The 20771-nt window shown below is 36.7% G+C and overlaps 1 protein-coding gene across 3 annotated transcripts in view; it reads right to left on the bottom strand.

The window, feature by feature from the left end:
• The window catches only part of Col4a5 (collagen type IV alpha 5 chain), a 375874-nt gene that overhangs the window by 198853 nt on the left and 156250 nt on the right, over window positions 1-20771 (bottom strand). For all 3 annotated transcript variants that reach the window (XM_087196749.1, XM_087196750.1, XM_087196751.1), the window contains one exon: window positions 2176-2235. In XM_087196749.1, coding sequence (XP_087052875.1) covers window positions 2176-2235 — 60 coding nt within the window. The remainder of the gene's footprint in view (window positions 1-2175; window positions 2236-20771) is intronic.

Here is a 20771-nt window from a genome sequence, read left to right as displayed (position 1 = left end):
TATGTAAAAAGAGATTCAATTTCTAATCTGCAACTCCATAGTTGGGTGTTTGGACAATTAATTTAATCTCACATTCTATGTATTTGTTCTTTTTGTAAATTGGAAGTTTTAATTGCACAGTGGACATTGTGGATAATATGGAAAGACTCTGGGTTCTCTTCCTCCAAATAACATTGAAATTTTGTTATAAAAAATGGTTAACTCAGGGCCAGTGATTTAACTGAGTCGTGCTGCTGCCTGCCTCAAAAGCTCAAGGTCCCAAGTTTGATCCCCCATACCAAAAAACAAAAAAACAAAAAAACAAAAAAAAAGCAAAAACAAAACAGTTAAATCAGCTGAACTCACATTTACAAATGTTTCCCCATCATTGGACAGCTCATAAATCTATGCTCAGTTATTGCAATCTTCCAGCTATTTCTTTTTGCTTGGTTGTAGGAATGATCCACTACATATATAAAGCTCAGGATTTAACCAAGAATTTGGATGGAATTTTCAGGAATATTTTTCGCTCCCCTCCTCCCTGTGTCTCCTTTCATTCTAGCATGTCCTCTCTCATTTTCTGGCCATTGTGGCATCCTCAGGTTTCTTTCTCTGATTTCTGAAGCCAGTATGACTATGGCTTTTTGTCATAGTTCTAGCCAACTTCTGCTATGCAGACTGAGAGTTGTACTCAGGAGAAAAAAGCATATTAATGTAAATTCACCCAGTGTAATTTCTTTCTTTTAAGGATAAAATCCCCTTCACTTTCTTCATTTGGTCATTTTCCTGTGTTATAAAATAGTTCTTAATATTTTATCCAGAATGTTTAGTTCTTATCTCTAATGGATTAATATGAAAAAAAGGCATTGCACTACCATCTGAAATGAATCACTTTGAAGTCTTCTTAACACTATAGAAAGCACTTTACTGAAAAACCACTGCCCTCAAACTAATGATACTAAAATAAGTCTTCTGTAGAACACTATTCACATAACTTTAATGGTTGCTCTGTTAGGAGGACAGTGTGTTGTATGATCAGATGAGACTTGGATAATACTCCAAAACAAACAGAAATAGGTCTGTTTGCCCCCAAATTTTAAGCATCTTGAATATGCTAATGGATCTTTTATATTCCTAAACAGAACAAGTCTTAAGAGATATTGTGCCAAAATTTTCAGTACATAATTAGTAAATTCACTCATTCATTCAAAAATATTTATTGAATTCCAAAGCATGGGGATTACAGTATAATCCTGTCTCCAAGTATAATACTCTTTATGTTACAATTCACTATCATTTTTTAATTTTCAAATTTTATTTCGGTCACTGACTCATAATGCCTATGTTTAGGCTTTTATGTCCTAACCAATATTCTTTTGTAATCATATCTATGTAATCAGAGGTGCTTGTATGGGAAAAGTACAGTAAAAACAGATATTCATCTATCATTAATTACATGGATTAAAGTACATGAAATTATCCAGCATATATTCAATACAGATTAGTAGTTTGATAAATGTTTAGTTTTCTTCTTAAGTGTCTTCTCCCTCTTTTTGTCTATTAAGTCAGTGACTTCAACAAGATAGATAAAGGGTGAGCAGATTAAAGTTATCAAGCCAAATACAGTAAGAGGTTTATTTTATATGATCCAAGAGCTAAGGATTCTTTTGGTCACTTCTAACAGGCCATTTTTAAAACTAAGGAAAGAAAAGCTGGGGATACAGATCAGTGGTAGAATGCTTGATTTACATTTGGGAGGCCCCAGTTTCCATTCCCAACCCTGAAAAATAAAAGTAACCAAACAAAAACAAACCAAAAATATCAGAAAGAAGAAAATGTCACAAAGACCTTATATGTCCCAGAAACTCTAAAATATTTACTACATGGCTTTTTATTGAAAATATTTGCTGACCTCTGAGATATAGACTGATATAAAATAAGTTCTCTAAAACAATCAATGTAGTAGAATTCATTTTACATACTTAATTGTTGAGATAGAATCCCTGTTTTTAAAATGTTTGTAAAATCAGCAGTTTAGGGGCTGGGGATTTAACTCAGTGGTACAACGCATTTCTAGCAAGCATGAGGCCCTGGCTTCAGTCCTCAGCACCAAAAAATTAAAAAACAAAAAAGCAAAAAAAAAATCAGTAGTTTAATAATTTTACTAAGTGTGGAAAGGACCATCTCAGATCTTACCTTTTTTCCTTTTACACCACTACAGTCACACTTTGATCCTGGAGGACAACCATAGCAAGCCTATAAGGAATTTAAAGAGGGGAAAATCATTAAACATAAACCAAAAAATCACACCTAGAACTCAACTGAATTCAGCAATCTATACATGTAAAACAAATGGCAAACATTGGTTACCTGTGCAGAAGCTTTTTTATTATATACATTTTATTATATACAATAAAAGTAGAAATATCGGTTTAAAAAGATGTTAAAATGAAAAATAATGTAACTTTCTTGTAATATGGTTTTTCACTTTTCCAAGCCCTAAGAACTAATTTTTCTCTTAACATTGATTGTAAGAAATCACCTTTCAATTTATATTAGAAATAACTTTGGCAACTAGACAAGAATGGCTACCACTTTAAGCAAACTTGTTTTTCTGCATTTACATGCATTCAGAGAACATAAACTACACAGTACTGTATTTTACCACCTGTTTTCTTTGCTCCTATTTGCTCATCATTAATAGTGTCTCAATTTCTAATAACTCTAAGCTTTAACACAAATGATGTTCCCATAACCTAGATATTCTAAATGGCCACAACTAAAAAATTCATTCACAGCAAAAATGGTAGAGCACTGAGTGACAGCAATTCAGCCTTTCTGAGACTCAGAATCCTAACACTGGGAAGTAACAACTTGGGGAAGAAGAAGAAAAAAAGAGAGAAATAGAGCCCCGAAGGAACTGAGATGAAAATTAAAAGCTACAGAGGAGTTGAAGAGATGGACTACAAGGCAGAGAAGGGAACAAAACAGTTTGGACTTTCTCCTTGTCTCCCAGCTTGAGGTTCATGGGGAAAGGAGTTTGATTCTGCAGAAGAAATGTGAGTAATTGGGGCTCCACGGAGAAACTGCAGCAGCAAACTGGGGTGGCAATGAGAGGACATCAAAGGTACTGTGATCTCCTGAAACAGTACAGGGTTTTACTCTGATGGGACTCTTCTGTATCACAGCCAACACCAGGAGAGGGATCCCAGAGCAGGCACCTCCAACATCACCTGAGAGTGAGGGGTTGGGTGTCAATCCAGGAAAGGTTTGGATGTTTAAATCTGGGATGCAAAACACCTGGGGGCCAGCTTCACTTCAGAGTTACAACTTTTACCCTTCCACAATGACCGAGTCAGAGACAGTATGGTAGACAGCCACAGACAGGGGCATGTAAGAAAGAGACCCTAAAGGGGTTTGTGCTGGGGCCAGCAAGGACACAGGCCTCATACCCCATGGCAATAAGACATGTTTAGCATGAGTTGCTCTGGGTTTGAGGGTGTTCATATTTGAGTACTTGAACCCTCACCCTACTGTTTCCATCTAGCATGGATGTGGGGTTTGCCTGCCTTCCTTATCTGCTACATGAGCAGAAACATCATGGCTTGGACATTGCCACAGCCTGGTGCAAACAGAGAGGACTCTGGATGGCAGGGGGAAGCACCTTGGAAAACCACAAGCATTAAGGCTAGGTGCAAAAAAACAAGGAATGCTAGACTCCAACACTGAGGTGCTCAGAAGGAAACCACTTATGGAAGCTAAAAGGTTTTTTTGGAGTTTTTGTCTGTTCTCTAATACTTTTTTTTTTCCATTTCTCTTTCATCTTCACTGGTATATTGAGGTTGGGGGAATTTTTCCTTTGTCCTTTTTCTTTATATTTTTTTCTTTTTCTAATTCTTTTTTCTTCTTTATCTTACTTTTCTCTCTTTATCATCATTTTCCTTATAATTTTTTTCTTTTATACTTCATATTTCTTTTTGCCCTCCTTTTTTCTTTTATCTTGTATTTCTCATTTTTTTCCTGTTATCTTTATCTAATTCCATAAGTATCCTTCTACTACCTAATAGGAGCTTTATCTCATTTTGTTCTTTCTTATCTCTTCTGTTTTAAGTTTTCAAATTTTTCTTCTGGAATTCTCCCAGTATCTATCCCCTATAGTATAAAATTAGGCTTTGCTAATTTTTTGGGTTTTTTGGTACCGGGTATTGAACTCTAGTCCTTGTACTTGCAAGGCAGGTGGCCGAACCACTGAGCTAAATCCCCGGCCCTGGTTTGCTAATTTTTAAAGTTAACTTTGTATAAATACTGTTGAATTTTTTCTATGATTAGTGAAGGTATAGTTGTTGAATTTAATACATATTTGTTTTATGCCAATATCTGGATTGTCTTAGTGTTTAAATCATCATTGTGGAATTCGTTTCTATGATTAAGAACAGCACACTATTGGTTCTTATGGTATGTCAATAGCTAATTTGTCTTCTATCATACTGCTCATTTCCTTGATATTGCGAGGGTCTCATAATTGATGCTATTAGTGGTTTTTTCTTTTCTGTATGCTAACACCCAGATTATCTTCGTGACATTAATGATATTGTGGCACATTTTCAGAGAACTGGAAACTGGGCTAATTGTACTGCATTTTCCCCTCCCAAGTTAACACATGCTGTATGGTTTTAAGGCAGAAGCAAAGGACTGTAGTTAGCTATGCCCAAAGTATGTCACTGAAAATCAGACTAAATAAAGAGATCTCCATACTAGCAACAGACTCCATTATACATACACACAAACCTCAGCACAAAGCAAAGCAAACAAACGAAAAATACAATAGAAACATGCAAATACAAGGCAACAAAATTAATTCTAAAACTCCCAACTCTTCCAAATCCAATCTAGTGGGCTTCAAAAGAGAAAATAGCAAAAGCCACACACCAGAATTTTTTGAATAACAGAGGAGATTAAAAAACAAACCAAAGAGAGGCTTGATGGTGTTTCAGAAGATATAACTAAACACACAATGGGAATAATAAACAAAATGATCAGGGAGCTTATAGAAAACATTAAGAAAAAGCTAGATGAGCTAAACAAAATTATACAAAACATGAATGACCAATTTAGCAAAGAATTAGAGTCCATGAAAAAGTTTCAAACAGAAATCCAGGAAATTGTAAAATTCTATTGAAAGTATGGGGAAGCAGAAGTGAGCAATGTGAGGACAGAATTTTAGAATAAAAAGATAAGGATGGTTTAAAAGACCAGCTACTGAGATATACCTTAAAAGTAGTAAGAGAACATGAAAAATGGATCCAACAGCTGGCAGATAATGCAAAGAAGACTAATGAAAGATTTATTAGAATAAGGGAAGGAATGGAAGACAGTACAAGTGGCATAAAAACCTGTTTACGGAAATAAAAGCAGAAAATATTCCAAATGTAGGAAAATAAAGAAACATATAGATAAGGGAGGTATATACAACTCCAAATAGCTATGTCACATTATTGTCAAAGTACCAGAAGCCCAACACAGGGACAAAAACTTAAAAGCTGATAGAGAAATGCAATGAATCACTTAGGACTGTAAATTCATTAAAATTACAGTAGATTTCTCCACACCAACCTTACAGCCCAGGAGGGCTTGCAATGAAGTGATTCAAGTTCTAAAAGATAACAACTTCCAACCCAGATTTACATATTCTGCAAAACTTTCCCTCAAAGTTGATGGAGAAATAAGGTATGACCTTGACAAAGAACATCTCAAAAAATTCATGACCACCACAACCAGTGTTACAAAGAATTCTCAAGTTTACCCTAGAGAGTGAAAATGAAGACAACAATACAAATAAGTCAACGAGAATGAATACACCTGGCAAGGGTAACAGTTAAACAGAAGGGAAAGAAAGTAAGGAAATCAGCAACGGGAAAAAAGATACAATGACAAGAATATATCAGTACATATCAGCAATAGCTCTCAATGTAAATGGTCTCAATTCCTCTATCAACAGACACAGATTGATAGAATGGATCAAGAAACAAAATTAAACAATATACAGTATACAAGAAACACATTTAATTCAAAAGGAAATGCACAGATTGAACAGACTATTCCATACAATGGGAACTCAAAAAAAATCAGGAATAGGTATCCTAACTTCAGATAAAGTGGATTTCAAGCAAAAACTGATCAGACGAGACAGAGACAGTCACTATACATTGGCTATTTAAACAATTAAACATGAAAAGATAACAATTACAAGGATATACACATCAAACACTGGTGTCCAGTTTTATAAAAGAAAATTACTGGACATAAAAAAATCAGATAAACACCAACATAATTATAATAGAAGACCTCGAGATCCAACTGTAACAGACAGACCAACTACACAAAAAAAGAAAGAAAGAAAAGAAATATAGAGAAGAATCAAACCTTCAGACAAATGGACTTAATAGGTATCTACAGAGTGCTCCACCCCAAAACATCAAAATACACATTCTTCTCAGCAGCACATGGAACTTTCTACAAAACAGACCACATGCAGTCATGCTGAAAACACCGAATCAGCCAACTACAGACAGGCAGGTCTGCCGACAGGGTCCCGAGGTTGCCAGTCTTGCTGAAAACACCAAATCAGCCCGCTGCAGACAGCCACCTGGTTCCACACTACAAAGACACAGAGGACACCTGACCACCAGACCACTGTACTGGAGCTAATCAAGTTCTCAGCATTTAAAGAATTCCTGCCCAGAGGTAGGGGCTTCCAGGCCGCCAAACGTCCCACCACCCTTGGTCCAGAGGAATGGGCTTTTGGGCCACCATCCCTACCACCGCTCCCAGCCCTTAGCTCACCTCTCCCAGCTCAGAGGAGGTGAGCCATGCGGGTGCCAACAGCACCCCTCTGCCCCCCCCCCGTTGAAATGAGAAAACACGTAAATAAGTCTCAAAACCAGACTTCCAGATCACCTACAGCAACCCCAAAGGGAAATGAGATGGAACCCTCTGATACTCAACCACCTGGACCCACTGAACTGGCAACAAAAGGGGATCTGGAAAAAATGAAATCAGAAATAATTTCTCAGATAACAGGAGAAATTGTGCTCCTAGTGCAAGACATGATTAATAAATCTAGAGAGGGGCTGAGGAACATGATGGAATCCCAACGTAGGAAACAAATGGAATCCATAAAACAGATGCAAATAGATTTCCAGGAGACGAAAAACTCCACTGAAAGTCTCCACAGCAGAATGAGCCAATGTGAGGACAGAATTCCAGATATAGAAGATAAGGTTATAATTAATGACCAGGAAAAGAAAAATTGCTTCAAAATTATAAGGGAACATGAGAAATCAATCCAGCAGCTGCTAGACAATGGAAAAAACAGACCACATGCTAGCTCATAAAGCATGCTTAAGTAAATGCAAAAGAACCAAATTATCCCATGCATGTTATCAGATTGTAATGCAATAATAATAGAAGTCAGTGGTTAAAAAAATAACAGAAATTATGCAAACTCATGGAAAATAAACAATATGTGCTTGAATAAACAATGAGTCAAAAAAGAAATCAAGGAAGAATTTAGACGGTGTCAGTAAAACATATGAGAACCAATGCAACACAATGAAAATAGTCCTAGGAGGGGAGTTTATAGTTGTGAATGCCCACATCAGAAAAGCAGCTTGAGACAAAATAACCTAGTGATGCATCTTGAGATCCTACAAAAGCAACAACAACCTAAATGCAACACTACTACATGGAAGGAAAGTATAATGACCAGAGATTAATGAAAGATTAATGAAATTGAGACTAAAAAACAATACCAAGGCCCGCACCCTGCCGAGGTTCCCAGTCCCACGGAACACGCCGAGTCAGCCCGCTGCAGACAGGCAGGTCTGTGCACGCCCTACCCAGGTCCTGAGTCACGCGGAGGACACCGAATCACCCCACTGCAGACAGGCAGCCACCTGATTCCACATTACCAAGGCGCAGAGGACACCAGACCACCAGACCAAGGTACTGAGTCCCACTGTTCCCAGCACAGAGGTAGGGGCTTCTGAGCCGTTGTCCCACTGCCCCTGGTCCAGAGGGAGGGGATTCCCAGTCACCATCCCTCTCACTGCTCCCAGCCCAGAGGAAAGGGCTTTTGGGCCACCTTCTGTCCCTCTGCTCCCGGCCCAGAGGGAGGGGCTTCTGAGCCACCATCCCACTGCTCCTGGTCCAGAGGAAGGGGTTTCCCAGCTACCATCCCTCTGGCTGCTCCCAGCCCACAGGAAAGGGCTTTTGGGTCACCATCCCTACCACTGCTCCTGGTCCCTGTCCCACCTCACCCAGCTCAGAGGAGGTAATCCGTGCAGGCGCTAACAGACCCCCACCCCAGTCAAAATGAGAAAACATATAAATAAGTCTCAAAAACAGACTTCCAGACCACCTACAGCAACCCCAAAGGGAAATGAGATGGAACACTCTGATACTCAAACACCTGGACCCACTGAACTGGCAACAAAAGGGGATCTGGAAAAAATGAAATCACAAATAATTTCTCAGATAACAGGAGAAATTGTGCCCCTAGTGCAAGACATGATTAATAAATCTAGAGAGGAGCTGAGGAACATGATGGAATCCCAACATAAGAAACAAATGGGATCCATAAAACAGATGCAAATAGATTCCCAGGACATGAAAAACTCCATTGAAAGTCTCCACAGCAGAATGAGCCAATGTGAGGACAGAATTTCAGATATAGAAGATAAGATTGCAATTAGTGACCAGGAAAAGAAAAATTGCTTCAAAATTATAAGGGAACATGAGAAATCAATCCAGCAGCTGCTAGATGATGCAAAAAAGAATAACATAAGACTAATTGGGCTCAATGAAGAAACAGGAGAGAGTGGAGATGACATAAAAAAACCTCTTCACAGAAATAATGGCAGAAAACTTCCCAAGCAGGGGAAAAGACATTGACATACAGATAAGTGAGGCATATACGACTCCAGATAGGCTTGATCAAAAAAAAAAACTACACATAGGCATATAATTGTTAAGATTCCAGAAACTCAACAGAAGAACAAAGTTCTACAAGCAGTCAGAGAAAAGAAACAAATCACACACAAAGGAAAGCCCATCAGAATCCCAGCAGACTTCTCAACACAAACCATCAAGGCAAGAAGAGCTTGGAGTGACATAGTCCAAGCCCTAAAACAAAACAGCCTCCACCTCAGATTGATGTACCCTGCAAAACTATCTTTTAAAATTGATGGAGAAATAAGATACTTTCATGACAAAGAGCACCTTAGGAACTTCATGAATACCAAACCAGCACTCCAAAGAATTTTACACAATATCCTAGGAACAGACATTGAGGATCACAACCCCAGGAAGCAAAGCAGAATGAACCCATCTGGCATGACAAGAAATTAAATGTAAAGGGGGAGAACCCAGCAAAAAGAAAAAGTCATGGCAATGACAAGTCAATACGTTTCAGTTATAACCATCAACGTTAATGGTCTCGATTCACCAATCAAAAGAAATAGACTGGCAGAATGGTCAAGAAGCAAAATCCAACAATATGCTGCATACAAGAAACACACTTAATTCAAAAGGAAACTCATAGACTGGAAGTTAAAGGCTGGAAAACAATACTCCATGTGACAGGAACCCGAAAAAAAGCAGGAGTAGCTACCCTCTTGGCAGATCAAGTAGATTTCAAACCAACACTGATTAAGAGAGATGAAGAAGGACACTATATCCTTGTAAAGAGAAGAATCCAAGAGGAAGAGATGACAATCATAAATATCTATGCACCAAACACTAGTGCACCCAACTATATAAAACAAATACTAACGGACATGAAAAGCCATATATGCACTAATACAATTGTAGTGGGGGACCTCAACACCCCACTGTCACAAATAGATAGATCAACTAGACTAAAAATAAGTAATGAAATACTAGAACTCAATCGAACTCTTGAACAAATGAACTTAACAGATGTTTACAGAGTCTTCCACCCCACAAAATCACAATACACATTCTTCTCAGCTGCACATGGGTCCTTCTCCAAAATAGACCACATACTCACACATAGAACATGTTTAAGTAAGTGCAAAGGAATTGAATTTATCCCCTGTATATTATCAGACGATAGTGCAATGAAATTGGAGATCCATAGCAAAAGAAACTCAAAAAATTTCATAAACATGTGGAAATTGAACAACACACTTCTGCATAACCAATGGGTCACAGAGGAAATTAAAGAAGAAATCAGACAGTTCCTTCAATTAAATGACAATGACAATACAACATATCGGAATCTATGGGACACAATGAAAGCAGTCTTACAAGGGAAATTCATAGCAGTGAATATGCATATTAGGAAAACAGAGCGAACCCAATTAAACAAAGTGATGCTGCAACTCAAGCTTCTAGAAAACGAAGAACAGGACAACCCCAGAGCTCATACAAGGGAGAAAATTATAAAGATCAGAGGAGAAATCAATGCAATGGAGACTAAGAGAACGATACAAAAAATCAATAAAGCCAAGAGTTGGTTCTTTGAATCAACAAAATTGATAAACCTTTAGTCAACCTTGTCAGAAAAAGGAAAGAAAAGGCCCAAATACATGCAATTAGGAATGAAAAGGGTGAAACTACAATAGACCCAGCAGAAATCCAGATGATCATCAATACCTACTTCCAGAACCTATATGCCAATAAGATGGACAACACAGAAGAAATGGACAGTTTCCTAGATACATATGAATCACCAAAGTTGAATGAAGAAGACCTAAAAATTCTGAACAACCCAATATCAACCAAGGAAATTGAAAACGTAATTAAAAACTTATCAACTAAGAAAAACCCGGGCCCTGATGTTTTCACTGCTGAATTCTACAAGACATTTAGAGAGGAACTGCTGCCACTACTGTTTAAACTCTTCAATGAATCTGAAAGGAAGCAATACTCCCAAATTTATTCCTGGAAGCAAGCATCACCTTGATCCCCAAAGCAGAGAAAGACCTGACTGAAAAAGAGAACTATAGGCCAATCTCACTAATGAACATAGATGCAAAAATCTTTAATAAGATACTGGCAAACAGAATGCAGAAGATCATCAGGAAGATCATACACCCTGATCAAGTGGGATTCATCCCAGGGATGCAGGGATGCTTCAATATAAACAAATCAATCAATGTAATACACTATATCAATAGAGCCAAGGACAAAAACCATATGATTATCTCCATAGATGCAGAGAAAGCATTTGACAAAATCCAACATGCATTTATGATAAAAACCCTACAAAAAATTGGAATAGATGGTCTCTACCTCAAACTGATAGAAGCCATCTATGAAAAACCAACAGCCAATATCATACTAAATGCTCAAAAGCTGAAATCCTTCACACTAAAATCAGGAATAAGACAAGGATGTCCACAATCACCACTCTTGTTCAATATAGTTCTGGAAACATTAGCCATGGCAATTAGACAAGAGAAAGAAATAAAAGGAATAAAGATAGGAAATGAAGAAGTCAAATTGTCATTATTTGCAGATGACATGATACTCTATATAGAAGACCCCAAGAACTCCACCAAAAGACTTCTAGACTTAATAACCAAATTCAGTCAAGTAGCTGGTTACAAGGTCAACACACAAAAATCAATAGCTTTCCTCTACACCAATGACAGACTCACTGAGAGAGAAATAGGGCAAATAATTCCTTTCACAATAGCATCCAAACAACTGAAATACCTAGGAATCATCCTAACGAAAGAAATCAAAGACCTCTTTTCTGAAAACTATGGCACTCTGAAAAGAGAGATTGAAGATGATATCAGAAAATGGACAGACATCCCCTGCTCCTGGGTAGGAAGGATTAATATAGTGAAAATGGCCATACTTCCAAAACTGCTATATACATTTAACACAATTCCAATTGAGATCCCAGCAGCATACTTCATGGACCTTGAGAAAACAATCCAAGAACTCATTTGGAACAAGAAGAGACCCAGAATAGCAAAAACAATTCTAGGTAACAGAGACATGGCAGGGGGTATCAAAATCCCCAACCTGCAACTCTACTACAAAGCTACTGTAATAAAAGCAGCATGGTACTGGCAAAGAAACAGACCTGAGGACCAGTGGAACAGATTAGAAGATGCAGAAACAATGGCAGACACACTCAGCCATCTCATCTTTGACAAAGGAGCCAAACACCCTCACTGGAGGAAAGATAGCCTCTTTAATAAATGGTGCTGGAAAAACTGGGCTTCAACTTGCCAAAGATTAAAACTAGACCTGTATCTCTCACCCTGCACTAAACTAAAATCAAAATGGATTAAAGATCTAAATATTAAAATAGAAACTCTGAACCAGTTGGAACAGAGGTTAGGTAGAACCCTTGAAGACATTGGTGTAGGAAAAGATTTTATGAACAAAACCTCAGTTGTCCATGAACTAGCACAAACAATCAACAAGTGGGATCTCTTCTTATTAAAAAGCTTCTGCACAGCAAGAGAAACCACCAGCAGTGTGAAGAGACAATCCACAATGTGGGAAAAAATCTTCACCTGCTCTTCCTCAGACAAAGGTCTACTATCTCAAATCTATAAAGAACTTAAAAAGATCAGACCTCACAAATTTAAAGACCCAATCCAAAAATGGGCATGTGAAATGAACAGACATTTCTCAGACAAAGAAGTAGAAATAGCAAATAAATACATGAAAAAATGTTCAACATCACTGGTCATTCGAGAGATGCAAATGAAAACAACGCTGAGATTCCACTTCACTCCAGAAAGAATGGCTGCTATCATGAAATCAATGAATAACCAATGCTGGTGGGGCTGTGGGGAAAGAGGAACCCTGCTCCACTGCTGGTGGGAGTGTAGACTGGTGCAAGCACTGTGGAAATCAGTATGGAGATACCTCAAAGAACTAGGACTGGAAGTCCCATTTGACCCAGCTATTGCACTGCTGGGGATCTTCCCCAAAGAATTAAAAGAATCATACCACAGTGATATATGTGCACCCATGTTCATAGCAGCACAGTTTGTAATAGCTAAAACTTGGAAACAGCCCAAATGCCCTTCAACTGGATAAAGAAAATGTGATTTTTTATAAAATGGAGTACTACTCAGCCATAAAAAATGAGAAATTAGAGACATTCATAGCTAAGTGGTTGCACATTGAGGCAATACTCTTAAGTGAAATAAATAGGACACAGATGTGTAAATACTGAATAGTTTCTCTGGTGTGAGAAACTGAAAGTGTAAATATGGACTAAATGTATAATAGGTAATGTGAAATAGGAAGAAAAGGGGCAAAGGGGAAGGAAGTGGGAGGGCTAGAGGAAAGGATAGAAGGGAATGGGAGTAATATGAGTAAATGGAAAAATAGGAACAAAATCTTTGTAAATAGGGAGGGCTGGAGGGGTTGAAGAGAGGGCTGGGCAAGGGTGAAAAACAAGAACCAAGAGAGACTATGTAAAGGTGCAAATTTCCAATGATGAATGCCATTATATTGTATACCTAAAATGTACCAATTATTAGAATGAATAATGGATAATGTAAATTAGGAATAAAAGGTCCAAAGGGGTAGGGGTAGTGGGAGGCACAGGGGAAAGGAAAGAAGGGTAAGGAAAAAATGATGAGAAATGGAAAAAATGGAAATAAAGTCTTTGTAAATAGGGAAGGGTGGAGGGCGTGAAGGGAGGGCTAGGAATGGGGAAAAAAATAAGAACCAAGATGCATTATATAAAGGTACAATTCCCAATGAGAAATGTAATTGTGTTGTATACCTACAATGTACCAATAAAAGAATTTAATACAAAAAAAAAATACCAAGAACTGTAATGAGTTGAGGAGTTGGTTCTTTGAAAGATGAACAAAGCTGACAAATTCCTAGCTAATCTTACCAAAAAAGAAAAGACACCAATCAAATCAATGAAATTAGAAGTGAAAAAGGCAAAATTACACTGCGCCAAAATCCAGAAAATAATTAGCAACTACTTTGAGAACCTGTACAATAATAAAATGGAGAATTCACAAGAAATAGATAAATTTCTCAATACATATGAACTACCAAAGCTGAACCTGGAAGATATAAAATTCCTGAATGAATCAATATCAGGCAATGAAATTGAGTAAGTAATTTAAAAATTTCCAACTAAGAAAAGACAAGGTTGTGATGGATTCACTGCTGAATTCCAGAAGAACTTTAGGGAAGATCTAATGCCAACACTCCTCAAACTCTTTAATGAAGTTGGAAGGGAAGGAGTACTTCCAAAGTCATTCCTGGAAGCTAGTATTACTCTCATTTCAAAACCAGAAAAGTACCCAATCAAAAAAGAAACCTACACGCCGCTCTCTTTAATGAACATAGACATACAAATCATCAACAAGATACCGCCAAACAGAATGCCACAAATCATCAAAAAGATGGATTCATTTCATGGATGCAGGGATGGTTCAACATAAGCAAATCAATAAATGTAACATTCGACATAAATAGAACCAAGGAAAAAATCACATGATCATCACAGTTGATTCAGAAAAAGCCTTTGACAAAATCCAACAACCATTCTTAATAAAACCCCTGAGAAAGTTGGTATAAAAGGACCTTATCTCAATCTTATAAAAGCCATTTATAACAAACCAATGGCCAACATCATATGAAATGAGGACAAGCTGGAAGCTTTCCCTCTAAAATCAGGAACAAGACAAGGATCTCAGGCATCACCACTTCTGTTCAATCTAGTTCTCAAAACATTAGCCAGAGCAGTTAGGCAAGAGAAAGAAATAAAAGGGATATGTACAGGAAAGGAAGAAGTTCAATTATCATTATTTGTAGATGATGACATAATCCTCTATATAGGAGACCAAAAAAATTCCATCAAAAATTCATAAACACATTTAACAGTGTAGCAGGACACAAAAGCAACACAAAAAGTCAATAATGATATTGTGAAACAATAAAATTACCAATTATAAAATTAGAGAAACAATACCTTTCACAATAGAATCAGGAAAAATTATATATTTAAGAATTAACCCAACCAAGGAAGTGAAAGAACTCTACAATGAAAACTATAGTATTATATTTTTTAAAACATCGAAGACAACATTAGAAAATGGAAGGCTATCCAGGTTGTAGATAGACAGATCCAATATAGTAAAAACAGCTATACTTCCAAAACTGATACACAGATTTAACACAATCCCAATCCCAAATACCAAATACCAATGGCATTCCTTGCAGTACCAGATTAAAACAATCCTAAAACTCACACAAAACCAGACGAGACCTAGAATGACAAAAGCAAAACTGGACAAAGAGAACAAGGCAAGTGAAATCATAATCTCAGGCTTCAAGTTATAATACAAAGTTACAATGATATGACCTGCATGGTAATGGTTAAAAAAAAACAGGTGAATAGAAGAAAAAAGAGGCTGAAGAAATAACTCTGGGCACATTCACCTATCTGATATCTGATGAAGGGGCCAAAACTTACACTGGAGGAAAGATTGCCTCTTCAACAAATGGGGCTGGGAAAATTGGGTATCCATATGTAGAAGATTGAACATAGACCTACATCTTGCACTATGTACTAAGCTAAAATAAAAATGGATCAAAGAGCTAAATATTAAACAGAAACACTAAATTTTCTGGAAGATAAAATATCAGTAAAACTCTTGAAAACATAGGTATAGGCAAGGACTTTCTGAACAGAACCTCAACTGCACAAGAAATGACATAAAGAATCAAGAAATGAGATCATATCAAATTAAAAAGCTTCTGCAGAGTAAAATAATAACCAACACAGTGAAGAGACAATCTACAAAATGGAAAAAAATCTTTGCCAGTTTTTGCTCCGACAGAGGACTAACATCTAGAATATACAAAGAATTCAAAAACTTAGAAGGGGGAATTGGGAGGGGTAGGGGAAAGGAAAGAAGGGAGTGGAATTAATATGAGAAAATGAAAAAATGGAAACAAAGACTTTGTAAATAGGGAGGGGTGGAAGGGTTGAAGGGAGGGCAGGGGATGGGTAAAAATAAGAATCAAGATATATTATGTAAAGGTACAAATTTTGAATGATGAATGTCATATTGTATACCTAAAATGTACCAATAAAGTAAAATTATTTTTAATTAAAAAAATTGGATCACCCAAAATAAAAGTCCCAATAAAAAATGGGCAACTGAAATTAATAAACACTTCTCAGAGTAAGTACAGATGGCAAATGCACACACAAAAAATCTTCAACATCTCTGGTCATTTGAGAAATATAAATTAAAACAAAACTGTGATTCCATGTGTCTCCAGATATAAAACATCAAAAAAATCAAATAATAACAAATGCTGGCAAGGATGTGTAATAAAAAGGAAGATTTCTTCATTGTTGATGGGAGTGTAGACTAGTAAAATCACTATGGGAATCAGTATGGAGATTCCTCAAAATATTAAAGCTAGAAATTCCATTTGACTCAGCTATTCTCCTAGGTATCTTCTAGAAACAGTTAAAGAAATCATATTACAGTGATGCATGCATATCCACATTTATAGTTGCACAATTTGGAACAGCTAAATTTTGGAAGTAGCCTATATGTCTGTCAACAAAAGAACAGGTAAAGAACATGTTGTATCTATACACAATGGAGTACTACTCTGTCATAAAAACTTACAAACTTGAGTCATTTGTAGGAAAATGGATGCATCTTGACACCACAATATTAAGTGACATAAAGCAGGCACAGAAGCTTAAATATTGCATAGTATGTCTTATGTGAAAAACCTAAAATATAAATAAAAAGCATAATAAAAGACAATAAGAAATAGAGAAATCTTTAGCATATGGGAAAGGAACAAAGAGATAGAGGGAAAAGAGAGGAAAATGGGATAAAAAATAATTATGATGTGCTGTGTACATGTTCTAAGTCCCTATAAGGAATATGACATTACATATTACAAACATGTACCAAAAAACGTAGATGGTATTCAAGAGATGCAGTGAGGTAGAGGGGAGGAGAAAGGGATAAAAAATTAAATTATGTTATGTACATGTACCCATTCCCCACCGTGAATATAATCATTGCATACTATAAGCATGTACTACTAAATAAAAGGGGTTCATTAAGATTTTGAAGCAAAGAAAGGCACATTTCTCTAAAATAAAATCTGTAGAGAACAAGAAGACAGTAGATGACTTTGGTCATCCAAAATGATCCTTTACTCAGGAATGAAGCTAAACTGCTTAGAAAAACAACAATGATAATTAGTGTAACATGTGTTCATATTTTAGTATTTATTTAAAAGACTTTTGGCATGCTTTTGTCAAAAAGATAATCAGACTGATATACTGAAAACTTTATGTGATGCAAATGAATAATGTTCATCAGTGCTTAATCTTGGGAGCCTTTGACTTAAGAAGTATCCTAGCCATCTGCCCAACATGGCACAATTTCCATTCTCTAGTCACTACCAGAATAGCTTCCTGAATTCTCACCAGTAATATAGCTGAAAGCAGATACCACTTTTATGCTGAAACCTCATTTCCTGATCATAAAAGAAAACCACAATGGCTTGATAGTGGAGGAATCTCTCACTTACACTGCAAGAGTCTGTTCCAGTAAAAAAAGTACTCCCGATACTTCAAACAGGAAGTCTGTTATGGAACCATTATTTATTATAAATAGGTGATTAGGTTATGCACCCTAATTTTACTGTTATACATTAAATACAAAAAGAGTAAATAGATTAAATAGGTTTATTCAGAAAGACTTATTTGTCAAACATGAAGTAACATCAGAAATCACAAATTTTAGGGGAATGGGGAAAAAAATAAGAACCAAGATATATCATGTAAAGGTACAATTTCCCAACAATGAATGTCACCATACTGTACACCTAAAATGTACCAATAAACTTAATGAATACAAAAAGAAATCAGATAGCTCCAAGGAGCAGAGCTGCCCCCAGCACACAGGAGGTGAACCTTCCGGGCTGCTGTACCACCTCCCCCAACACCAAGGAGGAGAGCCACACAGGTGCCAGCAGCACACATCTGCTCCCCCATTGAAATGAGAAGATATGTAAACAAGTCTCAAAATCAGACTTCCAGATCATCAAAAGCAACCCAAAAGGGAAATGAGATGGAACAATCTGACACTGAACCACCTGGACTCTCTGGATTGTAACAAAAGAGGACCAGAAAAAATGAAAACAGAAATAATTACTCAGATAACAGCAGAGATTGTGCCTCTAGTGCAAGACATGATTAGTAAATCTAGATAGGACACAAATAAAAAAGTAGAGGAGCTGAGAAACATGATGGAATCTGAACATAGGAAGCAAATGGAATCCAGAAAACAAATGCAAACAGATTTCCAGGAAACTAAAAAACTCCATAGAAAGTCTATGCAGCAGAATGAGCCAATGTGAGGGCAGAATTTCAGATATAGAAGATAAGATTCCAATTAGTGACCAGGAAAGAAAAATTTCTTAAAAAGAGTAAGAGACCACGAGAAATCAATCAGAAGCTGCTAGACAATGCAAAGAAGAATAACATAAGACTGGACTGGTCAGAGTCAATGAAGAAAGAGGAGAGAGGGCAAATGACATAAAAAAACTGTTCACAGAAGTGATGGCAGAAAACTTCCCAAGCAGGGGAAAAGAACTTGACATACAGATAAGTGAAGCATATAGGACTCCAACTAGCCTTGATCAAAAATAATATACACATGGGCATATAATAGTTAAGATTCCAGAAACCTAGCAGAAGAACAAAATTCTACAAGCAGTTAGAGGAAAAAAAACAAATCACATACAAAGGAAAGCCCATTAGAATCACAGCAGACTTCTCAATGCAAACCCTCAAGGCAAGAAGAGTTCGGAGTGATGAATTTCAAGCCCTAAAGGAAAACAGACTCCAACCCAGATTGATGTAACCTGCAAAACTATCTTTAAAAATTGATGGTGAAATAAGATACTTTCCTGACAAAGACCACCTTAGGAAATTCATGAATACCAAAGCAGCACTCCAAAAAATTTGAGACAATAGCCTGTGAAAAGACAATGAGGATCATAACCCCAGGAAGCCCAGCAGAATGAATCCATCGGGCATAACAAGAAATTAAATGCAAAGGAGGAGAATCCAACAAAAAGAAAAAGTCATGATAATGATAAGTCAATATGTATCAGTTATAACCATTAAAGTTAAAGATTTCAATTCAACAATCTAAAGAAATAGACTAGCAGAATTGGTCAAGAAGCAAGATCCAACAACATGCTGCATACAAGAAACACACAATTCAAAATGAAACTCATAGAATGAAAGTTAAAGGGTGGAAAACAATACTCCATTTGACAGGAACCCGAAAAAAAGCAGGAGTAGCTATCTTCTTTGCAGACCAAGTAGATTTCAAATCAACACTAATTAACAGAGACAAAGAAGGACATTATATCCTTGTAAAGTGAATAATCTAACAGGAAGAGATGACAATCATAAACATATATGCACCAAATACTAGTGTGCCGAACTATATGAAACAAATATGGACATGAAAAATCAAATAAGCATTACTACAATAGTAGTGGGGGAACTCAACACACCATTGTCACAAATAGATAGATCAACTAGACAAAAAATAAGCAATGAAATACTAGAACTCAATCAAACTCTTGAACAAATGAACTTAACAGATGTTTACAGAGTCTTCCACCCCACAAAATCAGAATACACATTTATTTCAGCTGCACACAAGTCGCTCTCCAAAATAGACCACATATTCGCTCATAGAACATGTTTAAGTAAGTGCAAAGGAATTGAAGTTTTCCTGTGTATATTATCAGACCATAGTGTGATGAAATTGGAGATCAACAGCAAAAGAAACCTCAAAAATTTCATAAACACATGGCAATTGAACAACACACTTCTCAATAACCAATGGGTCACAAAGGAAATTAAAGAAGAAATCAGTTCCTACAATTAAATGACAATGACAATACAACATATCGGAATCGATGGGACACAATGAAAGCAGTCTTACGAGGGAAATTCATAGCAGTGAATACTCAGATAAGGAAAACAAAGCGAGCCCAATTGAACAACCTGATGCTGAACCTCAGGCTTCTAGAAAAAGAAGACCAGGACAACCCCAAAGCTCATACAAGGCAGGAAATTGTAAAGAACAGAGTGGAAATCAAAGCTATGGAGACTAAGAGAATGACACAAAAAAAATCAGTGAACTCAAGAGTTGGTTTTTGAAAAGAATACACAAAATTCACAAACCCTTAGGAAACCTTATCAGAAAAAGGAAAGAAAACACCCAAATCCATGCAATTAGGAATGGAAAGGATGAAATTACAACAGACCCAGCAGACATCCAGAGGATCATCAATACTTACTTTGAGAACTTATGTGCCAATAAGACAGAAAACACAGAAGAAATGGACAGATTCCTAGATAAGTATGAATTGCCAACGTTGAATGATGAAGACCTAAAAATTCTAACAACCCAATATCAACCAATGAAATTGAAAATGTAATTAAAAACATACCAACTAAGAAAAGCCCGGGTCATGATGGCTTCACTGCTGAATTCTACAAGACATTTAGAAAGGAACTACTACCACTATTGTTTAAACTCTTCAATGAAATTGAAAGGGAAGCAATACTCCCAAATTCATTCCTGGAAGCAAGCATCACCTTGATCCCCAAATCAGAGAAAGACCCAACCGAAAAAGAGAACTATAGGCCAATCTCACCAATGAATATACATGCAAAAATTCTTAATACGATA

This window comes from Heterocephalus glaber, unplaced genomic scaffold (genome assembly GCF_053883595.1).
Source record: "Heterocephalus glaber isolate CG9 unplaced genomic scaffold, H.glaber_assembly_v1.0 deba00001613, whole genome shotgun sequence".
Taxonomy (NCBI): domain Eukaryota; kingdom Metazoa; phylum Chordata; class Mammalia; order Rodentia; family Bathyergidae; genus Heterocephalus; species Heterocephalus glaber.
The sequence above is the reverse complement of the archived record's forward strand: the minus strand, read 5'-3'. Positions and strand labels throughout refer to the sequence as shown.